The sequence below is a fragment of the Acomys russatus genome, chromosome X (assembly GCF_903995435.1).
Source record: "Acomys russatus chromosome X, mAcoRus1.1, whole genome shotgun sequence".
NCBI lineage: Eukaryota > Metazoa > Chordata > Mammalia > Rodentia > Muridae > Acomys > Acomys russatus.
The window spans coordinates 97,750,844-97,774,855 of NC_067169.1; the positions used below are offsets into that span (position 1 = coordinate 97,750,844).

A 24,012-nucleotide genomic window follows, 5' to 3' on the forward strand; every position below is an offset into this window, starting at 1 on the left:
TCACTTTTTCTTTAAAAAAATAAAAACATTGGCAATCTCACTGTCATCCAAATGAAAACTGCCTCCCTGAAGGCTTTTGATGTTGAGCTGAACTTTTATTGCCAATGGAACCATGAAAAATAAACAGTTCATTAAAAGTAAAGACACACACTTGGAAACCCATTATTGTTTTCTTTTCAAGTTGCAAATTGCAAAATATTTAAGCACATTTATTTGCTCTTAAAATGTTAAATAATTATATTCCTTTTTTTACTCCAAGTGAACAGGATGCAGCAAAGACACAGTGTGAGTCTAGCTCTCTCACACCCTCCTTTTGTGGTTCTGTGAAATGGGAGGAGTAGTTCAGGCCTAATCTACCAGGCATTAAGAACCTCAGTCCTAAGTAGTTGCTAAAATTTTAAAATCTAGACCAACTTTTGGCCAGATGGAGGCTATACACAATGCTTTTTCAAGTTCAGTTTCCTAGATACATGTTGTGTCTATGGGTACACATATCAGTGAAAACAGTTGTGTGTGTGTGTGTGTGTGTGTGTGTGTGTGTGTGTGTGTGTGTGTGTGTATGCAGAATATCAATCAGTCAAATAGATCATTTGACATCACAGGCACTCTAACTGTTATGCTGTTTAATTGGGTTTCCTCTTTTTATTTTAAATGGGCGTCACTCAAAGTGCTTGGTGTGCTGTTACTATGCAGTGAAGGACTCATTGTCAAGGATGAACAGTGCTGCTATCTGTGCCTGTGGTTAATGGCAAAACCCTCCCTTTGCCCAGCCTGTTTGCTTGCAGCCTGCTCTGGGGCTCTGCACCTGTAAGCAGCAGGCCTCCAGTTAGAAAGCAGCCTAGAAAGGCCATGTTAGGGTAGATGTAGATACAGGTATCAGATCAGCTCTAGCCTTTGTCTGCCAGGTGGTCCTTCCAGAGGAGGGAAACAATGTCTAGCTTTTATCATCAAAAGGAATCAACCTGCTGCTCCCCATAGGAGACATTTCCAACTCGCAGATAGAAGGCAGCTATTGCAAGCTTTCCTCAGTAAAGAGTGTGCCAGTCCAGCCACTTGGGTTATGCAGCAGTGCTTTCCTGGTCCCCATTCAGCCTGGGCAACTCTGCCTCACTGGCTTTCCTTTCCTGGATTCTAAGGGCTTGCCTCATATCTTGACCAATGCCACTGCTTTTCATTCCTGCAGGAAATTGGCCCAGAGATGCTGCAGGTACAGGTTGTAAACTGACTTTCTGCTTTGGGGACAATTCCCCTTCCCCAGTCACACAGACCTGTGTTGTATCTTATTTGCTGTGCTTGGAATTGAACCTGGATCAAGAGCTATATACTCCAGCCCTCTCCTTGTTGCAGAGCAGCATTCTATATGAAAGAGTTCAGTAGTTGTGCCCATTTGTGAGAGAAAGGCAAGTTCAGGTACATCTATGCACATGGATGGAAGAGTCTAAAGTTCTAGTGAAGGCTTGCAGGTAAATCTGGTTTGCTAACCAATCTGCGTAATGCCTTTTAATACTAAGCCATATGCTTTTTTTTTTTTTTTTTGCCTGAAATGCATTTTAATGTTTATTCTCACATCAGAAGCACAGTCCTTCATACTTTGTTCCTGCTGCTGCTTTCCAAGTCTACCCAAGTACATTGGGAGAGGGAATCTAGCTCTGGATAAGACTAGAATTACTCAGCCAGATCTAGTGGGAGGCTGCTGCTTGGTCCTTTTCTCACAAGAGAGGCAAAGTTTTAGGGAATAAAGCAATGCTTCCCAAAGGCTTGTCTAGTCTCTGAGTAGCTACAAAGTCATTTTGCATATTTCCTTTCTGTGGCTGGGCAGGGACTCTTATTACAAAGTGTGTGTAGCTCGAGCATAGGACTCCGGCCCTTAACACTCATACACAGGCACTGTCTGTTGGTCCCAGTCAGAACAGTTACACTTGGTAGTGTTTGTAGTGTGGTCTCATATGTGCTCCATCATTTATATTGCTCTGGATCAAAACATGAGAGGCCCACCTCACTTCTGTGGGGTCATTACCAAAGGAAGAGCTACAGGCAGATGTAAACATCAGTGGGTAATTCCCTCAAGTTTGGAAAGATTGCTCAAAGTGGACAAGAAAGAAAGAGAGCCTTTGATTTCTCAGGGCTTGCTCGAGTCCCTCCTCCCTCACTCGTATCACCAGGGAATGCATCCGTCCAGGCTGAATGTCAAAGAAACAAGTTTAATCAAAATTTTCTCATGTTGTGTTTTTCCCTTTGGAGCTTGCATCCTTTGGTGCAGAGAGTACAAGCCAATATGCTTCAACCTATCCCCTCAGGCCACAACATGGGAACAACTCCCTCCTTTCTCTAGGCAGTATAGCGAACTCATTTAGCCAGGCACAAAAATCTTGCCAAGGGAATTGTGTCTTTAGGCAATGAGTATTGCCTTCCTAGCCATTAGAAGTGGGTTTGCTAACAGGAGATTTGTCATCAAATTATTTATTCCTTGACTGATTCTTCAGTGTTCGTACATTGAGGGCATACACTAGTATTGAACACTTACCCTTTAGTTTAGCACTATGATAAACTGTAGGTATAAGCATGTGTGTGAATGTGCATCTGTGTGTTTGAGTAGAGCATGTGAAGAAATTTGTCTTCTTAAAATTTTAAAATAATTAGCTAACTAAAAATTTGTATGTATGAGTGTTTCCCCAGTATGTATGTTTGTGCAGCAATTGAATGCCTAGTGTCCATGGAGGCCAGAAGATGATATCCTCTGAACTGGAGTAATAGGCAGTTTTGAGCCTATAGGTGATGGAAAGTGAACCTGGATCCTCTAGAAGAACAGTCAGTGCTCTTAACCGCTGAGCCATCTCTTCAGCTTCTAGAATTCATTATCCTTGAGGGGGATATACTTTAGTTGGGGCAAGTTATATTTATACATTATTAAAAATATATTTGGTCTAATCTTTTCTCATAAAGGATAGTGCAATCTTTCCCCGGAGGAGCATTTAAGCCAGTTCTAAACTGCACTGAAGAGAAACTGGAAGCTCCCCTACCTTTGCTTACAAGAAAATACTCAGATTAATAAATGTGTGATTCATTATTTATATTTTTAAAAGTAAGGACAAAGAAGTCAGACCTCTTTATTTCCTCAGGTCAAAACTGACCAATCTAATAAGCATACTTTAGGAAATAGTGGATCCTATCTTTCTCACCAGCAATAGTATTTTGCTTTTTATGATGTACTTCCAAGTCTACAATGCCCTTCTGTTTCTCATTTGACTTTCATTCAGCTAATAGAGTCAATTGCTAGGTCCTTGTGACACAGTGGTGTGTGAAACCCACAGTCTCTAGTAGGGCAAATGATACATGCACAAAAATAAGTCTGGTCCCAGGACACTGCTAGTGCACATATAAGGGAAGAACTGTAGAAGCCCAATAAAGGCAGAGGTCAGTTCCTGCTGGGCCGAGCAGAAGAGAGGCAGGAAAATCATGAGGTGGTGATGCTTCAACCCGGGAAAGTGTACAGAGACTGGGGAGGCAAAGAAGACCTTTCAAATAAAGCAGGAGCAGGAAGACCAGCACAGACATATGTGGGATGTACTTTGGGAAAATATTGTTTGAGAACGAGGTTCCTTTAGGGAGGAAATGGTGGAGAAGTGCTAGGGAAGCAAGCTGAGGACTGAACACAGTGGGACTTGGTATACCAGGCTTTTGCAGTAAATGTGAAGTTCTGTAGAGGCATGGAAAGATGTTTTTTGGAGGGGTGGGGGATAGGGTGACCAGATCAGTGTTGCGATGGTGATGAATTGTGGCTGGGGAGACTGGGAATTGTAGGAATTGTAAGGAGGCTACAGTCTCAGTTCCTGTAGGGGAAGACTGTGAACTCTTGTTTTCATCAAATGTACTATGACCACATTTCCTTGGGATTCGCCTCCCTCACTAGACTGTAAGTTCACATCTTCCAGCCTTTCAGTCATCTTTACATTCTCAGAGTCTGGCAAAGAGTAGATGCTCACTACATCTACTTACCAAATGAATAGTAACTGGATGTTGTCACTGAAAATGGAAAGGAGAGTTGGCGACGACGATGAGCAACAGTGGGGTTAAGGAACAGACACAGTCGTCTATAGTAGTGTTGGGAGGTTCTGGTTAGTTTTTGTCAGCTTGACATAAGCTAGAGTTAATCTGGGAAGAGGAACCTCAATTGAGAAAATTCTTTCATCACATTGGCCTATGGTGCACTGTTTTGATTGGTGATTGATGTGGGAGAGTCCAGGTCATTGTGGCCCTGGATGCTATAAGAAAGCCGACTGAATAAGGAGTGGTGTGCACCATGGTCTCTGCTTCATTTCCTGCCTCCAGGTTCCTGCTTTGACTTTCCTCAATGATAGTCTATAACCTTCAAGGTAGAAATAAAGCCTTTCCTTCCCAAGTTTATTTTATTCAGTGTTGTAGTTCAATAACAGAAAGCAAAATATGACAGGAAGACTGGCTCAGTTTACGTAGATGTCCTGTGAAACTGCAACTAAACTTCTTCGGCGCCTCTGAAACATTCTCTCCTCCTATGTACTCTCAATCTTTATTTTGCTTCTCTTCAGTATTGCCACAATTCTGTTTGCTTCATTATTGAGCCACAGCAAGGTTTGGAACAAAGAGAGGTATTTGAACAAAGATGTTGAATCTATCTTTTGGTAACTGAAGGAACATCCTATACTTTTAAATTCTTGTTTATGTGTGTGGTGGTTTCCTTTTGCATTTGAGAGAGAGACTCAAGGCTGGATTAGAACCTCTTTTGCTAACTGAGATGATGGTTTGATGGGCCTGAGGACAGAATGCCTGACCTATCCACCTAATGCAAGCACTCTACCAACTGAACTATAACCTCAGCCCCTACTTGTATTAAATTGTAGTCATTTACCTTCCTGGAGGCAAGAGCTGCACCCTATAACACCTTAGTTTCTTTTCTATCCCATGACTGTAGAAAACACTAGAATCTTGCATATGTTTGGTTTATGAGCCTTAACGGTTAATAGATGAGCCATCTCTCCAGCCCCATTTCAAGTGTTTGAAGGAGTGCCTATCGAGTGAAACTTTCTGCATGGAGACATGTCTTATGTGCCTTGCCACATTATAATCTTATCTGGGAGAAAGGGCAGTTCCTCATTAGCTACCCTTGACAAAACTCAGCACTAAAAAAAAAAAAAAAAAAAAAAGTCTAGAAGGTATTGAGGAATATTATGAAAGCTTTTCTCACTTGCCAGTAAGTGGCTTTTTGTGTGGACAGAAATGCACTAATAGAGTCTGGAAATAGAGAATGCAGAGCACCCAAAGATCAATAACACATGGAAATGCAGAGGTCCTTCCGAGTGCAAGGACTTCCTATTAAAGGCCAAGGAACTGAAGAACTGTTTGCTCAGCCTTGCCTGACAGGCAACACAACAGATTCTCTAGCTTCAGCATGGGGCCTTTTCCATTTAATGTAGCAGGATATTTTTTGCCAGGAAAATGCCAGAAAAATACGCAAAAGCATTATGGTTACTATTTCAGTTCCAAGTGTGAAGAGGAGTTGCCTGTTATGTGAGGTGCAAGGCTTTTTCCTTGCATGTCTACTGTAGTAGGGTCATTACAATTAGGGCCCATTAGCTTGTCAGGGTAGAATGCATTTCTCATTGTTCCAGTATTCTTGCATTGACAGTCACCTCCTTGTGTCCATTTCTCTGTGGTCAGCTTCTCACCTCTGCCCCCAACACTCAGTATGCTTATGGGCAGTGAGGCTTCAAGTACTAACACTTGGGGTGTGTAATTTTGATCTTGGTCCAACTCAAACAGAGTTATGAAAATCAATAAGCTATTTAAACAATATCCCATCACACAATAAATGCCCTATATACTACCATTGTACAAGAGATTGTTTTAAAACCCATTTGCACTATTCATGGCAGTGCTGAACAGATTATTTTCATGTGTCTCTATCTTGTAGATCTCTATCTTGCCAAACTTTGCTCCTCTATCATCTCATCTCACAACAAAATTCTGTTTTTAACTTGGAAAAACAATTTGTCTACTTTGGCCAAAGAAAGAAGCGCCCCCCTCTCAATTTAGAGAAGTACTTGAGGTTTTAGGAGAGCCTTTCAGTTTCTACCATGTTTAGCCCTATTCTGACTCTGATTGAGATAGTAGGTTCAATTCTGTGTTCTCAAACTTCAGATGGACAAGGACAGTTTTGTGGAACTATCCAGTACTGGGTTAATGGATATAAGTGAAATGAGCCACATGCAGAAGGTAGGTGATTTAAGCATATTATTAGTCTTGTACTTTTGCATGGCTGAACAAGATAGGGTAGGTGCTGTGATTTGCTTAGGGACTGCTGTTCAGCCTGATAACAAAGAGCTTCAAAAAAAAAGAGGTATCTTCTCTCAACACATGTAATTTGTTCTTGATAATTTTATCTGGAGTTAGGAGGTGGAGGAAAGAATAACCTTCCCTTTTACCTAATGATGCTGTCATAGTCACATCCTGTTCTAGCTCTCCATATTCTGCATCATCATTCTTGTAATTGCAAATATCCACCCTATTATTGGACACATTGTGGTAGTCATAGAACAGAAGGAATAAATCCAACTGTATCTGGCCAACAAGAGATCTGAATGGGCAAGTTACCTCTTGATTCTGGGACTCTTTTTCCTCATGTGTAAATGACTTCTAACTTTTCTTGGTGGCCATAAAATTACAAGATTACTCCCATGTGGATGCTTGCATTTCTTATTCCTTAGTTTCTCCATATTGGTTATGCCATAATGATGTTAGTAGCTTCCACTTTACTGGTTGTGGGCTGAGTCCTAGTGACAGATCTGGGAAGTACTGCTTATCATATTGTTCCTGCTTCAAGGTGCCATCACCTTGAAGGCGTACAAACTGATCTTTCAGTAACACTCTCTTCTCTACTGGGCATCATAAAATTTTATCTCTATACTGCACCTTTTCCATTAGCAAACAAATAATTTCACTAAAAACTCCTATAAATTCGAGGCTAGCCCAGTCTACATGGTGTCAGGCCAGCCAAGGCTACATAGTAAGACCCTGCTTCAAACCAAAACCCAAATCAAACAAAAAATAAACAACAATGAAAACTTCCTTCTGTTGATTCTTTCTCTCCTCTTACACCAGCTCTAATTTTTCTACTCTTTATAGCAAAGCTTCTCAAAGTAATTATTTTTCTAGTATGTGTAATCTCTTTCCTCCTATTTCATTTATTATAATTATTGAGAGATAATTCACATATGGTAAAATTTAGAATTTTAAAGGGTACAGGCTACTAAGGTTTCAGTACACTGGTTGTGTTATATAACCACCACCACCACTGCTAGGGCATTCCTATCATCCCCTAAAGAAACCATATTCATTAAGCCTGCCTACACACCCAGTTCCTTTCTCTCATCAGCTACAGGCAACAATTAATCTACTTTATACCTACATGGATTTGCCTCTTCGGTAAATACAATCATGTGATACTTTTCCTCTTGTGTTTAGCTTCTCTCACTTAATGCTTTGTGTGGTTAATTCATGTTTTAGCATTTATGAAAACTTCAATTCTACTTTTGAGTTACTATTATCTCATGATATTGATAGATCACATTATGCAAGCCCACTCATCACTTGATGGACACTTCTTGGTTTTTATGAAAAGTGGTGCCATGAACATCCATGCAGCCTTTCTTTAACCTGTTCTGTTCAGGCTTGAATCCTCTACTGTGTCACAGAATCTTTCCCCTTTCAGGTAAATAATGATCTTCACAGACAGTGGTCAGTTCTTAGGACTGACTTACTTAATAATATCTGATACACTTTCACGTTTTGGGGGGATGCTGGACATTGTCTCCAGGGTCTCATGTATGTGAAGCAGGTGACATACCATTGAGCTGTAGACTCAGTCCCCTTTCCCTTCTCAAATCACCTATTTTACATAGTGATGGATTATGAACCTGTCCCCCAATTTTGTAAAATCAAGTAATATAAGCTGGGTTTAATTTTAACTTTTATTTTATTTTTCCAAATTTTATATGTATAAGTGTTTTTCTTTAATCCTGTATTTACGTCTATGTAATACTTGCATGCCTGATACACCTGGAGGTTGGACTAGGGCATCAAATACTTTGGAACTGGAGTTATAGGTAGATGTGAGCTGCCATGAAGGTTCTTTGAAAGAGTAGCCAGTGAATTTAACTATTGAGCCATCTCTCCAACTGCAAGAGAAGGGGTCTTTAGGAGATGATTAGGTCATGATGCTTCTGCTTCCATGATGAGATTTATGACTTTATGAAAGAGTTGCAGGGAAATAGCCTCCCTCTTTTCTGCCCTACTTTTGCCACCTGAAGGCACACAGTAAGAGGTGTCATCATGCAAGTGAGTGGGCCTATACTATGCACATTGAATCTTCTGGCACCTTGATCTTAGACTTTCCAGCACCTGCCTAGATGTTCTGGTGGGTTAAAACATTTGTTGCACAGGCCTTGTGCCTAAATTTGTTCCTTGGAACCCATGTAAAAGTGGAAAGAGAGCACCAACTCCACAAAGTTGTTCTCTGACACACATGCTATGATGTATGAGCATGTGTGCACACATACACACACACACACACACACACACACACAGAGAGAGAGAGAGAGAGAGAGAGAGAGGAGAGGGGAGAGGAGGGAGAGGAGAGAGGAGAGAGAGAGAGGAGAGAGAGAGAGAGAGAGAGAGAGAGAGAGAGAGAGAGAGAGAGAGAGAGAGAGAGAGAGAGAGAGAGGCAGTTAGTTTAAGAGCATAAATGGATGGGGCTAAAACAATTGGCTTTCAGGACATGCTGCTTCCCTAGTTCGCTGGCCCTCTTTCCTCAGTGTCTTTTGACACTTTTTCTTAAGCTAAAAGCTATGAAGTGCTTCAGGGTCATTCATTTGCTATCTTTTCTTAGTCTATACTCACTCTTCTGGAGACCTCATCTGTTTCATGGATTTAAATACATTTTAAACATTGGTGGATTCCAAATGTGGATTTCTAGCTTCTCTTCCTTTCCAAACTCATCTACTTAAATTTACATGTTTGACTAATTACCACAAATTGAATTGCTAGTCTCTTACCTTATAATACTTCTTGTATACTGTTTGTTTCTAAGAATAGAAGCCCCTATATTTTGTGGCTGAGGCCAAAAATTTTATGTTGTCTTTGACTCATTATTTTTTCCCTACAAATCCTACATCTACTTTGATGATAACTGTTGATCATTCTAATTTTCAAAATGTATACAGAATTTTTGATACAACTTTACAATTAGTATTCTCTCTCTCTCTCTCTCTCTCCCCTATCTACCTGCCTATCTATTTATCTATTTTGTGTGTGCCATGGCACAAAATAGGAGGTCAGAGAACTTATGGGAGTCAGTTCTTTTCTTCCAGCATATGGATTCTTGGGATCAAATTCGAGTTCCCAGGCTTGGAGGCAAGCACCTTTACCCGACGAGCCATCCTACTAGCTCCAGATTACTAATATAACTCTACCATATTCACATATGTATGTATGCATATATTCTTAATATAATATCATTATTTGAAATTGTATACAACTTATTGTCCTCTAGTACAATGTCAGCTCCATGGATATATAGACCTGTATCTTTTTATTAATGGTTATATCTCCACACAGAACAGGCACACCCAGCCTGTGGCATAAAGACTGCACATTACCTCAGGATAGTTATGAGTGAAAGTCAACATAAAATAATGAACTTACTTAAAACATGGAAAATTCTGTGACACTTTTATAAGTTTATTTCATAGTTCTTGTGTATGAACTCAGTTGATAACACCATTGTGCCCTGGTGTCAAAGGTTAGACATTAATCAAAGAAATGAAAAGGAAACAGTGTACTCAGTTGAGTTGAAAACTAGTTAACCTGCTAACTATTTCTTTTGGCAGGACTGAATTTAACAGGCAGGTTTCAAAATAGTGGTTTTCTTTTTCTTGCCTAATTTTAACTGCACTGTAATATGGGGTATGACTTGTTTTCAAAGACACTAAATGTTTCTCATGAGAAATTGATTTTCCTTAAGGAAGAATATTTTAAAGTATGGTTTCTTGACTTAGGTTATGGTATTTGAGCTCTGGACAACTGAGTGAATCAGGACCAACTAACTATATTGTGGCTTAGTTACCTATCTAGAAAATGGGAATGCAAGAGAGTCAGATTTTAAAAAAATGTATAATAATTACCTAGCACAATATCTAGCAGTAAGCAAATCTTTAGAGAACAGTGGCTTTTGATATTCTTATTAAGCTGTAAGAGTGCTTACAAATCAAACAAACAAACAAATCAATCAAACAAACAAACAAACAAACAAACAAAAAACCCAGAGGAAGTCCTGCAACAGAAACTACTGAATACATTTTTCCAAGTAGAACTGGAGTAGCCATTCAGGTGTTTTGTATAAATGGCATTTCTTTGGGAAATGCTCTGAAATTTGAAGGACAATTGCTTTGTTCTATTCCTAGAAAGCTTTTGTGGGCCTGGACAGAGTCTCATATTCTCTATAACCTCACAAGAAGACTCACCCCCGAAACTCATCACACTTAGTGTCTTCACTTCCTCATGGTTTAAAGCCTTCAACTTAACTGTCATCCCAGGCTTTAAATTCTGACTCTAGGGATTAGCCTCACTTAGTGTACAGGTAGAAACTTGGCCACTTCCTTTGTGGGGAAAGTGCCTCCTGAGGGCTGATCAGTCTGGCTTGTTGAGTGGATTGACTTGGAAACATTCTAAGGGCAATGGTCTCTATTTCCATGCCATGGGACCACCCAGTAGCTTGCTGTCACACATACTTTGTGTTAGTTCCCAGTCAAATTCAGTTATCACAGAACTAGTTAGTCTGTAACTGCCACTGCATGCTAGGTTCTATTTGTGCAGGGACACAGAGGAAGCCTGAGCTTGCATAGACAGGAGCACTTGGCTCCATGTTTCACAGAAGCCATCAGGGGCTCAGAGCTGCTGGTCAGCATTTGCTCCATGGATTTTTATATTTGCCTTTCAGGGTCCACTTCTTCCATTCTAACTTCACCCTTATTTCTTGCAGCAATGAATACTGAGTTGGGCTGGGCAGACTTATTTATCAATCCATTGATCCCCACAGGGATCAGTAAATACTTGTTAAATCACACTGTGTCTTTACTGCTTCCCCAGCATCCTTTTGTTTTGTTACTTAGATGCAACTTTACTTTGTCTTCCCAGCGATGCTGTAAATTTTTTGAGTGTGTGACTTCCACCTCATTCTTGTCCCCTGCAGCGTCACACTACACTTTAAGCATTATACCTCCACAAACTGCTTCGGCAAAATGGGTCCCACCCTAGGAGTTGAGTAAAATTTTCTCCTTGACTACTTACTTTTTTTTTTTTTAACTGTGATTGTTAGGAGAAAATAGCATGCATCAGTCATCAATTACTAATCTATGTTCTTACTGTAATTCTGTTTCAAATAAAAACCTAACAAAGGCTGAGTTGAAGATTAGAAACTTACTCATAAACAGTTGTCCATCCATTTTCATTACTTTTTGTTGCTAGAAGTCCTGTGTTTCCTGGGTATGTCATCAAGGCCAAATTGTAGCCTTGAGCTGACACTCTTTTCAGGACTCCATTGCTGCTTATGGTCAGCCAGTAGACTTGTCCTCCAGGCACCACAAGCCAGAGAGGCATCCCACCTGCATCCCGGCGAATATGCACCGAATTGCCATTGCTGCTGGTGATTGCACCCAAATCACCTTCAGCATTGTAGGTGAAGTTATAAACATAGTCCCTTGTTATCAAGTTCATGGTATGTAAGTGGGTTCCATTGACAGTGAACTGATAGAGTTCTTGGTCAGCAGGTGAGGCAATCTCATAAAGGTTCATATCATTCAGGTGGGCTTGATTCCTGCTGATGGTACGAATTCGAACATTGCCAAGGTCTGCCACATAGAGAGTACCATCAGGTGACACTGCTAAGGAGGAAGGGGCTTTCATCTTTGCATCTTTGGCATAGCCACCATCACCTATGGGGAAACGACCCTGATATTAACAATTGGCATCAAAGGGACTTGAGTGAGCATACCCTAGATGTAAAGCAACACACATAAAAAATCATTTTATGGAAAAAGAAAAGCAATCACCAGACCATCACTTTTGCATAACCCCGTGATTATTTTGAAACCCATTATTCAAAAGATTGTAATTCTTGAGTCAGTATTACTAAAGATGAACAGTAAGATGTAATTATCTCAGTCACACCAATTTTGTGAATTCCTAAATCCTGCTGTTCTGAAGCAATAGTATTGCAAGATACAAGAACAGCAAGTAATGATAACCACACAAAAATTTCCTGCAAATCCATGAGTCTTATTCCTGTTGCTGCTTGCAGGATCTGGTTTAAGATCTTCTAGTCCTTCTTTTCTTAGAGGGCATTTCTTCTGTTAATACCCATTGCTCCATAGTCAAAGCACATGGAGTCTCTATGTGCAACAAGGACTTTAAATATCAAAGTTGCTAACTGGGATAAACGTTAGATCTACCTTGAATGAAAGGTATCCATTACTAAAATATCTGTAAGCCTCATTGTCCAGGAAAATACTGGAAATACTGAATAAAGTCATATTGACCGACTTGCTGGATCTGGATTCCCCTGGCTCAATGAAACACAAAACTTATAAGGGCCATTCAGTCCTGGATGAGTAGTTTAATAGGTCTGCATGTAGCATGGAGGGATTTCCATTTCAGAGGCATGAATAGAACCGTTGACATTTAGAGGTCTGTTTGATATCTGGAAGAACTATCCCATGTTTGAGGAAAAGGCTCTTCTTTTCTTCTCCTATTTCAGCTAAAAGTAAAGGGCACTGTTGTTTATGGAATTTCAGAGCTTTTAAAATCAAGCAATGTGGGAGACTGATGCCATAAGAACTTACATTGTGGAATTTAATTTTGCCTGTGCATTCTCAAAGCAGTCTACTTGAGATCACTTCTAATGTCTAATAAAACATGCTTTTAATGTGGAAAGCAGTCACTTAGGGTAATATGTTTTTATACCTATTTTCCTTTCTCTAAAGCACAAATAATAGCATGATCTTACATTTATACGCTGTTAACTTTTTGAAAGTCTGCAAAGTTATTACATCTATTTATCCTAAGAACAGCAAGGTGACATGATGGAGAAATATACTTATCTCTATGTAACAAGTAAGGCAGATGAATTGTGAAAAGGTTTTATGGCTTTTCTGGGTCACTCAGTCAGCTGTCAGAGCTGACTCCCAATACATTACTTTCTCTACTAGCCCACACAATGGTTTATATGAGTTCCTTTTGTTTTCCTTTAGGCTTTTCTGATGCAGGTTTTGCTTTTGAAAACAGAGAGGGGGAGCTGGTGAATTGCTAAAAAGGTCATACCTGAAAAACAGTCACAGTTGGGATCAATTTTGCAGTCGCAGTCAGTGGGAGCACCAGCAATGATGGAGATCTCCCCATTGGTGGTCACTTGCTGAATTCGGTTCACTTTCCTCTCGTCTGTTTCAGCAATGAAGAGCAGCCCGCTGTGGGAGACGCTGATGGCCCTAGCTGACTCCAGAGTGGAGTGAATTGCTACTTTGCTGACCAAGAAATGATCGATGCCAGGCACCTGGCAGTGAATGGGACGCCCTGCAATGATCCGCACACGCCTGTTCTCAGAAATTTGCAGCACAATGTTGTTGTCCAGGACATATAGTGAATTGTCCATGGGATTAACTGCAAGGTCTGTTGGCCACTCTAATCGCACCTACAAAAAGAATAGAGCACACAGCATCATGTTACCATGTCATTCCAGAGACAATTTTACCTTAAAAGTAATAAATAGGTTATTGTTTTGGTACTATTACTGATTTAAGCAATGTTGACACGGTCTGGCAATGAGGGATGAGTAGGTATTCACACAGCCAGCTAAGCATATTTATCATCTCTGCTATTTCCAATACAATGTAAATTATTTTCCACAGTTGCAGAAGTATCTTCTAGAGTAGTTGTTTTCACAGTGTGATCTTAGGACAACAACCATACATAGCATCACTTGGGACATGGTTAGAAATGCAAATTCTGAGGACCCATCCTAGACTCATTGTATCATGATTCCTGAGAACGAGAATCCAAACACATGTGTTTTTATAAATCATCTAGATGATTCTGAGGGCTATTGCTGGAGGGCTTCTGGATCACTACAAACAACACACACACACACTCTCACGCACACAATCTTTGATTGTCTTGTATATGCTTAGAAAAGCAAAGTCCTAAAGATTTTGTGGCAACAAAGTGCTGGGGAAACCAGATTTTACTCAATCAACTGTCTGTTTGGACAGGGCCTGCTATTAGCATATGTCTAATATCTATCTTGTATATTATTCAAATATAGTCCTTTAGCTATTGATTTAGAGTCCTAGGCTGGAACATACTTCTCACCTAGCTGGATCTTATTTAATCTGTTAGTCTTCTCCCTTGACAATGAAACAGGTTGGTTTTGTTATTTTCCTGAAAGTTTGCTGTGAACCATCTTTGGACTATGCTTTGTGTCAAGCTTTAGGGATTAAAACAAATTTTTCCATGACATAAACCTATGCCCTCAAGTAACTTTTTGATCTGGTAGAGCCCTTGAAAACACTATTAGTAGTTACTCTCCATGTTGTGAAAAGAAAGCAATAGAAAGGGTCTGAGAGCACTTCATTGAGACATGGAATTGGATATTACCACAAAAGATGGTATGTAAGCCAAGGGTGAGGTGATCAGGAGGGGAAGAGTTGCATGAGTCTGTGTGAAATCTGGGTAAAGCAAATGGCATGGGTAAAAGCCTAGATATCAGAGATGTCATGGCTCATCTTGAGTACAATAAACATTTCAGTAAGTTAATACAGTTTCAGTATGTGGAAATAATTAGTGACACCAACCAGGAGGTAGACAGTGACTAGATGTTACAGTGTCAATCTTGTCCTTTTCAAATTTATATCTTGTGGTCCTTACCTTCAATGTGACTGTATTTGGAGACAAGATATTTGCAGAGTAAATTATAATAGTTGAGAGTATAAGGTTGGCTCCCTAATCCAAACTGCAAGTGTGATTATGATAATGGAGACATTAGGACTGTGTAGACTCAGAAGATATCTCTATGTGGACACAGCAAGAAGATGGCCGTCTGAGTGTTAAAATGAGAGGTCTAAGCGAAACTAACACCCGTGTCTTGGGTTTTCAGGGGCCAAAGATTTGAGAAAACTAATTTTTGTTATTGAGGACAACTAATGTTTGATCTTTTGTTATGGCATCTCTGACAAACAAATATACCAGGTAATGGAAGAAGTACTCAGTCAGTTTTGGTTTTGTGACTGGGAAGGACACAGAAGGACTTTAGGTAGGGGTATGGCATAGCAATATTTGGGTTTCCAATGAATGCTATTGGCTGCTCTTGAAACAATGTGGGAGGCAGAGGTGAGATAAGGTAGACAGAGAAGGTTTTTGCAGTGGCCTAGGTAAGGACTTTTGATACATAAACTAGAGTGGCAACGTAGGCTATGAGAACACAGGAATTTGAAATAGAGAGGAACAAACAGTGTGCGTGTGTGCGCGCGCGTGTGTGTGTATGTGTGTCTAGTGTGCCCTGTCCAAGTGCTGTGCTAGATCCTGGGGATACACAAACTAAATGTGATTCTACTGTAGTTACTTTCTAGACATGAGTTGCCTCAGTGCCTGCTCTGACATTTCCCGATAGTGACTACTTATCCCTAGGCACTTCTTGGTGTACAGTGCTCCATGTTGCACTCACTACATCACCACTCATTACTGCCCATTTCTCTCCTTTCAGGCTAGACAAAGACAGAAAAAAAAAAGCCCTATTTAGGACTAAAATAGTGACAGTAATCTAACGATTCTTTTTAGCTCGGAGTGAAAGCTGAAGGAAGTCTTTGCTTTTCTCATGGAATCTGAAAGTTTGCGAAGAAGCTATGGGCTGTCATTGTGTTTTGAGGTCCACTACTTCCTCAGCTGGAAGAGGCCTTATGTACAGCAATTAATGTAGTGGAAAAAGGCCCTATCTGATGTCTGGATGAGAACTTTTATTTTACTTGTGCCCAATAAGGGTGGGCAACTGATGCTGTGAGAAGAACAAAAATTGCCTTTGGCATCCCCTTATTATACCACATGGGGCCATTTACCCCCATGTCTGAGTGTCTCTCAGATGCCTAGAAATTTCATTGTGTCCCCATATCTCCTTGTGCCCTCTATGTCCACCTCCCCACATGCCAGCCTTCTCTGGTCAGTACCATATGCCTCTGGGCAGCTAGGAATTTGAGTGCTAATGGGGTATAAAGCTCTGCTTGTATTATGCATGTTCTACAGAGCCTTTCAGACGAAGGCCATTGGATAAACATTAAACAGCAGCATTAACAGCTCCCAGAACAGTTTGTGGTGATGTGTTCCTCAGCATGTCTGTCTGAGGCCTTTGCATGTCAGTGTGCTACCGCGGAGAGAAAGAGTAAGTGCCTGCTGCCACTGCTGCAGCAGAGGGTTGAGCCTTCCTTCACCCTGTGCCCCACCCCCACCCTCTATATACACTATCAAACCTGTGCAGAATCTGTCTGTGTGCCTTAGTCCTGTGGAACATGGTCCCCCAGGAAATAAGTCAGGGCTGGCTGAGGAAGAGGAAATGAATTTATTTCAGTACAACACTCCTCGTTTGATCAAGTCTGAAGTCAGTGACCCAGAAAAAACAAAGCTGGCTGAAATGACGTTCTAATTATCCCCACTCTGGGAGCCAAAGCCAGGCCAGAGGCCGAGGAATGGCACACACCTGGCAGAAGCTAGGGAAGGAACATATTTTAGACTCTCTTCTCAGCTATCAAGGCTGCCTCCGAGATAAGGGCTGGTGGTGAGAAAACAAGCTGTGAAATTCTTCAACTCTCTCAACCTGATTTAAGCTGATACTATTGGTGTCATGTTTATTAGATTTAATATTGCCTCAAAAATACACCAGCAATTGTGTCTGTTTGTTTTCTTTCCCATCAAATGAGCTACCCTCTGGCAGTTTCCTGCGACTAAAGTGGCCTTTGTGCTTTTGAGACACTTTCTATGCCAACTACACAGAATCCCTTTAATTCCCATTTGATTCGGCAGGGTCGCTTGTCTATGAGATCTTCTCAGATGAAAGATGTGTGCCGACTTAATAGTCAAGGGGCCATTGTTTTAGAGGATGGACCTTTCAGCTGCTTTTAGGTTGTCAGTTCCTTTTATGTCGTTCGTGTATTAAATACATCCATTTCAGGTAATTTTTCGAGGAACTAGTGTTTTACACCCACACAAGGATACAGCATTTACTATTAAGGCATTTCCACCCCTCCCCAACATATGGAGTAATGTTTTTGAGCTGATTCTGGATGTTGGAACTAGTATCTATTAGTCGTGGAGAGATCCTACAACTATGCTACTGAGCTGGATCTAAGGTTAACATGCAGAAGTCGCTGCTTGTACACTGCTTTTAAAAATGTGAGTAGCATGTAGAGGTAGAAAAAAACATTTTCTTTTGGAGTGCGAGAAGGAAGAGACCAAAGAGCAGCAGTGAAGATTCTAGAAACTCTGCTAACCGACCCAGCCTACAGGCAAACCTTGAGGTCTAATTTGTGATGCTTGCCCCACCTTGTAAAAGTATACTAGCTTGTTCAAAATGTGAAAATGTGTTTAAGCTAAACTAGCATTAAAGGTCAGTGGCATAGCCTCCAGCTGGTGGAATGTACTCATCCCACAGCAACCTTCCCTAACAAGCAACCTTGAGCAGAAAGCAGCACTTGGTTGGGATGTCAGCACTGGACAGAACTGTCTTCATCTGCTAATTGAAAGCTTGACTCGAAGGGAGTTGATTCTTAGGTCAAACCAGTCCCATGGTTGACTTAAAGTTCCAGCTAATTTTGACCTCAGTATCAGTGTATAAGACAGCAGGAGCCATTGATATAACAACAAAAAAGTATGTCCCCTAAGGAACAAAAACTATCCTTTCTGGAGAACAATTTGACTAAGATTTAGAAGGATATGTATTCTAAGACTTACCCTGCAGATGGTGAAGAGACAATGAAGATCTTTGAAGTGGACAGCCGACAAGGTCAGATTAATATTTCAGAAACATTACTTAAGGTATTTGGGGGACAGATTGGAGGGAAAGCAGACTAGATAGAGTATAATCATTGCAGAGAGCAGCCATTCATTATTGCATTCATCCATTAATGTGTTCTCTCACCCAACCATCTGCTATATATCTTCCTGGCACTTGGAGTCTGGAATACTGCTTCTTAGATTCAGAAGAATGTGTGATAACTTGGCAAAAGTTATGTACTCTTTCCATAGAAGAAATGCTCAGATGTACTAGAGTGAAGTGCTCTTGTGTCTAAATTTCCTTGATGAAGAATTTTAAATGATATGATTTACTATTGCTGTGGTTTCAGAGAACCTATTATTGTATAGGCATTTCAGTTTTCTTATACAGAAATTATGTCAAATTACACTTCTGAAACATTGTAAAAATTCAATGAAAACAAACAATGTAAATCATGTGAGAGTCCAGTATATAGAAAGATGTCTGTAAAGAACAGCTAATCTGGATCTGAGGAAAGCTGTACAGCGGTTACAGAAACTCACTCCTGCCTATGAACCCTCTTGCCTCTATCCAGCTATTGCAATGCTCTCCTCCCTGGATAGTCTATGAACTCTTAAGTTTAATAACATGGTCATACTCTTTAAAGACTTCTTGTGATCCTATATCACCAGGCACTAGCTCATTTGTTCTTTTCCTTAGGGATCTTTCTAAACAATAAAACCTCCAAGAAATCTTTGGCTTATATTTGGGACATATTATCTCACACATACATTTGTCATCCAATTCCCTGGCTAATCGTTTAGCTTATTCCTTGGGCCACCTTGTTATTTGTAGCAGTACTCTTGGCTCACTATCAAGCACAGAACATGTTAAATTAATAAAATTTCTTTCTCTGACAAAAAAGTCTATTTCTTCTGTCTCCCACACTATGTTCTATACCAAGAAACCAGTTCTAATGAAGAGAGCAGATCACTCCCCTCATGGAGACTATGTTCTTTTGCTGACTCCTTTCATTTTATTTTTCTGTAGGTACAAGGGGTTACTGGTGGCATAGAGCAATCAATTATTTCTTTTCCACTCTAGTCACTTAAGAAATTAGCTATGGTGGAAATGCCTCAAGAATAAACTAGGACAATTACAGTATTCTACATTCACCATCAATTGCTAGTAAGTTCTTTCTCCAAAGTTCCTCTGGGTTGGAGAAAACTGGCTGTTTCACAGAAGGTCCTGCCTTCCATCACAGATATAACTAACTTCTGGTCTTCCTTCTTTATCCCACTCAGAGATTTGTGGCTCATTTAAAGATCAACTCTGCTTAATGCTTCCTCAGTAGGACTCTTCAGGAATGGTATGATTATAATCCTCTGAGGTATGCCAGCCCTGGGGAGGATGCAGTGATGGGACTGCATGCTCTGTACCAGGTGTTCTGCCAGCACCACGTTAGATGTCTCCATGCTCCTAAAAGCTGACAACCCCAGATTGGTAGAATCACTTTTTGTCAGTTTTCAAATGGCATTCTCATTTTTTGACACTGATACTGTCTAAGCTTCTTCAAATTTATAAAGGAAGGAAAATGCTGTCTGGAGAAAGTGGGTTTTTTTTCTTCACGTGGAGATTGTGATGACACTTTTGAGAATGATGGCCTCTATTGATCTTGCTTTTAAAGAGTGGAAATTATTAGAAGGTGAAATATATCAAGATTTCACGGCCTTGTCAACAAGTAACTCATTTCCCATTATCTCAGATCCACACTCTGTAGCTCTTCATAATGGCTGGACATATTGAAGAACCTCTTAACCTTTGCTCACAAGCATCCACATAATCTGTCTTCATGGTTGCCCAATGAGAAACCATGAGAAAAATGAAAGTTTAAGTTGCTATATTCATTGAAAATGAATAGGTAGTGTCAATTTAATCATACACTTAGGCTGATCTTTAGATCTAGATTTAGGTCTAGTATAGAGCCTGTAGACTAAATTGTATATACCCAATGTTTCTCATTTTGAAGTGAATGAAAGAAATCAAATCAAAGCAAAACAAAGTGTCCTCTATACCTCACACAAATAGAACAAGAATTGTCAATAGTCTTGGTATATTTCACTTTTAATAATTTGTAACTTTAATAAACAAGGTCATTTAGAAACATATTCTTTTAAGTGCCTTCTTTCTCTGCAATATGGGAACATCAAACTTTATCTAGGTTGGATTTATCCCTGTGTAAATTTCAAGATGCTCAAAGAACGATGGTCAATATGAAATCTCAAATGTGTGCCTCCTGATATTCTTGTGTCAGAGACCTCCTGTTCTAGACCTCACCCATCATTCATTCAATCTTTCCTCCTTAATGGCCAACCTCTTAAGAACAAAACATTATTTGCAGTTAGTTGTGTCCACATGGTAGAGTTTCAGACAGTATAATGTAAGAAGAATGATTAAATCATCCACAGACGCAAGTCCATCCATCCATACATAAAGAATGCTCAACAGAGAGCTAACTGATTTGCAAGAAGCTTTCTATGGTTTTAGCTACCTTTGGGACATATGAATGGTGAAAGTTTTGCCAGACATCTTGGACCACGACATTGCTAGGAAATAGAAGATCTGTAATCAGGGAGCAGTAATTCAGGAGTTTGGACCCTGAATGAATCTGTGGTGCTTCCACCTCAGTTCTGAATGATACATTTATTCTGCCTGATATCTTACTTGCACCTGTGTTGTAGGGAGGGTGTTTCTGCTATCCTCAATGTAATATGATCGAAATGAATATGATGCCCTAGCTTTTAGTTTTTCATTTTGACTGGAGCTACTGATTATACGATTAAAGATGCAATGATCTAATGAATTTCTAGTGCTTCCTCTTTGGAGAAATCACCTGTATTTACAGAATTAAAGTAAATTAAATTGAAGTAGATTAATATTTTGGTAAATGTGGGAATACACCAGCACAGTCTTTCAGAATTGTACCTTTTAACTGGTACACAAAAACATTTAAAACTGTCCATATTAATAGAGTACCAAGTAAAGCTTACATATATACATATGATGTTTAAATTAGATTAAATATATTTATCTCCTCAAGAAATTTTTATTTCTCTATAGTGAAAACTTTCAAAATTCTGTCTTCTAGCATTTTGAAATGTAAAGTTTCTTTACTGTTGCCTGTAGTCACTGAATTGTAACTAGCACTAGGATAGCTTGCTCCTTTCAACTCTATCTTAATATTCATTGATCAGAATTTTGCTATCTCTCCCTCCCCCACTGTTCTCAGCCTCTGATAAACTCCATTCTACGTTCAGTTTCTGTGAGATCAACATTTTTATATGAGTAAGACCATGCAGCGTCTGTTTTTTTGTGTTTCTCTTATTTCAATTAACATAATAAGCTCCAATTGTAGCCATTATGTAGAGCAGCCTTTCATTCAGAGGATGGGAAATTGATCAAACTTAATGAAAAAAGATAAACTTCAAGAATTATTTAATACTTATGGCTCCATCTCCAGTCACTCTGAGAAGCGTTTCCAGCTCCATATGACTTTCAACCCTATATAGTGCCTCTGTGTTATACTAGAAATGCTTGTTTGGCTTCTTTTATCTTCTACTAGTTCTATGAGTGTGAAAGTATAAGGATGAATACCCATTCATTTTATAATCCATCTAGCATTAAACTTAGTAAATATTTGTTGATATGAGACATTCAGTGCTTTATTGCCTGTAATAATTTCAGTGCATGAAAGTATTTATAAATCATAATATGCAAATAGACACTAAAATTACTGTTTCATTAATGTGCTTTTGTCATTAATCTGGTTTTCAGATGCTGACTGGTGTTAGCTAGAGTTTCTCTGTTTCTACCAGTTTGAAGTACATTTGCCACTTCTTTTGCATTTTCACTTTTTTTATAATCATGTCTTACAATCAATGCATATGTTAAATGCAAGATTTGTGACCAACTCCCAAAGCTATCAAACTTATGTTCATGGTATAATTAATGTAACATGGGATTTCAAGTTAGCTTTATTGACTCCAGAGTTTGCCCAAATCTCTTTTAGGAAGTCTTTGAGGTTGAAATTATTAATAAAGAAATTTGCCATTTTATACATACTCATGAGTTTACAGTTGAGTTTTCTAGAAGATACCTGAAGCCTGTATGAATTCAGTTTAAAAAACCATCCTATAATCTAGGTTTGATGGCACACATCTGCATTCTCAACATTCAAAGACTTAGAGTAACTGAAAGTTGAGGCCAGTCTGTGCTATATAGTGAGAGTCTTTCTCAGAAAACAAGAACAACAATGAAAAGCAACAAGCCACAAATGAACCTTTTGTAAACACAAACAACAATCATGCTCATAGTTTTGAATGAGGTAAATACTGACATGATAAAACTCATACAAATAAAAGATCTTTGCTATGGTGATGGGAATAACAGAGTACAAGTGATGTCATAAGGGAAATAGGAAAAATAGGAGGGGATCTAATGAGGGAGCAGGAGACAGATAAATACAGAAGATGGAGCAAGGAGAGTTAAAACAAATACTAAGGATGTCTGAAAGTTATAAAGATACAAAATATTAATAATATACCTAAAACACTCATAATACACTTAAGTAAGTGTATAAATAAACATTTATAGCTAAATGAAAATTTCCCATTTAGGCTGACCATGTTTCTTCCAAGACCAAAGACCATCAAAACAACAACAACTAAAACAACAACATCAAACTTACGAGGTATGATTTGCTGGCTAGGGTTGTTGAAGAGACTCCTAAAACCTAACAGGCTATTTCTATTAATTTTAGTTTTCCCTCCCTCCTGCAGAGGTGGAAAGGTAAGTCTCTATTGCTGAAGATACCATGCACTTCAGACATAGGACCCAAAGGCCCCTGAGCTGGAAATAACTTGAAAGCCTTTTCCCTAATGACTAGCTTTCATAGTACCAAAAGATGTAATGTAGTATTCCAAGAGATAAACAGCCAACCGACCTACCCAGCTATGATACTAATGAACCATAACAATGATTAGTATGGCACAATAACCCTAGTGGTGCAGCACTGGCATCTATACTTGGTGGTAACCAACAACTCTCTATTGGCTTAAGGCCCATTCACTAAGAGGGAAATCATTCATGGCATTGGAAACCCAGCCAACTATCCGGGACTGGTGAAGTCATGGGTCTTTAATAAGAACTTACAATTGCCAGTTTACTAAAGCAGCATAACCCCTAACTACATTCTAAATGTTTTCCCTATTTCCACAGATAAGTGTGGTTCTCACTCCTCATTCAGGAAACTTATCTTTACAAGAGATAAATACCATTACAAAAAAACAGTCAAAATTTAGACTTGTAGAGCCCATTTCCAACAGATATATGTACAACACAATTCCTGTACATAAGGCTCAGGGAACATATCTTTGAAGATATCCACAGCTTTCAGGACTGCAAAGGGGTCCTGAGACCAAACATCATGAGAATGATTATTCTAGAGGAAAGAAACAGTGGAAGAAGGCCTTCTGCTAATATAGGGGTTTCATTTAGGCTCATTAAGAGAAAAAGCACGTATCTCTTCTAAGATGGCTCTTGGGTCCATAAGCCCTGTCCAAAAGCATTCTGTTGGAGAGTCAGACAATCCTCACTTCTGCTAGAAACCCAAAATCTGATGGGTGCTATAAAAGTTTGTTCATACAGGCTCCCTAAGAACAATCAGCACGTACATACTCCCTATGAGTCTGCTGCGTAATTGCCACTACCTCATCTTAATAACAGGCATAATTGCTCTGAGTTTCCGTCGACCCTTTCTGGCATCTCCTTTCTGAAGCCTCAATTTTGGAAATGGCATTTGTGAATACACAAAATGTTTAACCACTTCCACTTTTCAATTTACAGTCAAAGTCATC

At 39.5% G+C, this 24,012-nt stretch overlaps 1 protein-coding gene across 3 annotated transcripts in view; it reads right to left on the bottom strand.

Annotated features, from left to right (window-relative positions):
- The window catches only part of Tenm1 (teneurin transmembrane protein 1), an 873,613-nt gene that overhangs the window by 24,191 nt on the left and 825,410 nt on the right, over positions 1-24,012 (bottom strand). For all 3 annotated transcript variants that reach the window (XM_051141408.1, XM_051141407.1, XM_051141405.1), the window contains 2 exons: positions 13,408-13,774; positions 11,513-12,023 (listed from right to left, as the gene is read on the bottom strand). In XM_051141408.1, coding sequence (XP_050997365.1) covers positions 11,513-12,023; positions 13,408-13,774 — 878 coding nt within the window. The remainder of the gene's footprint in view (positions 1-11,512; positions 12,024-13,407; positions 13,775-24,012) is intronic.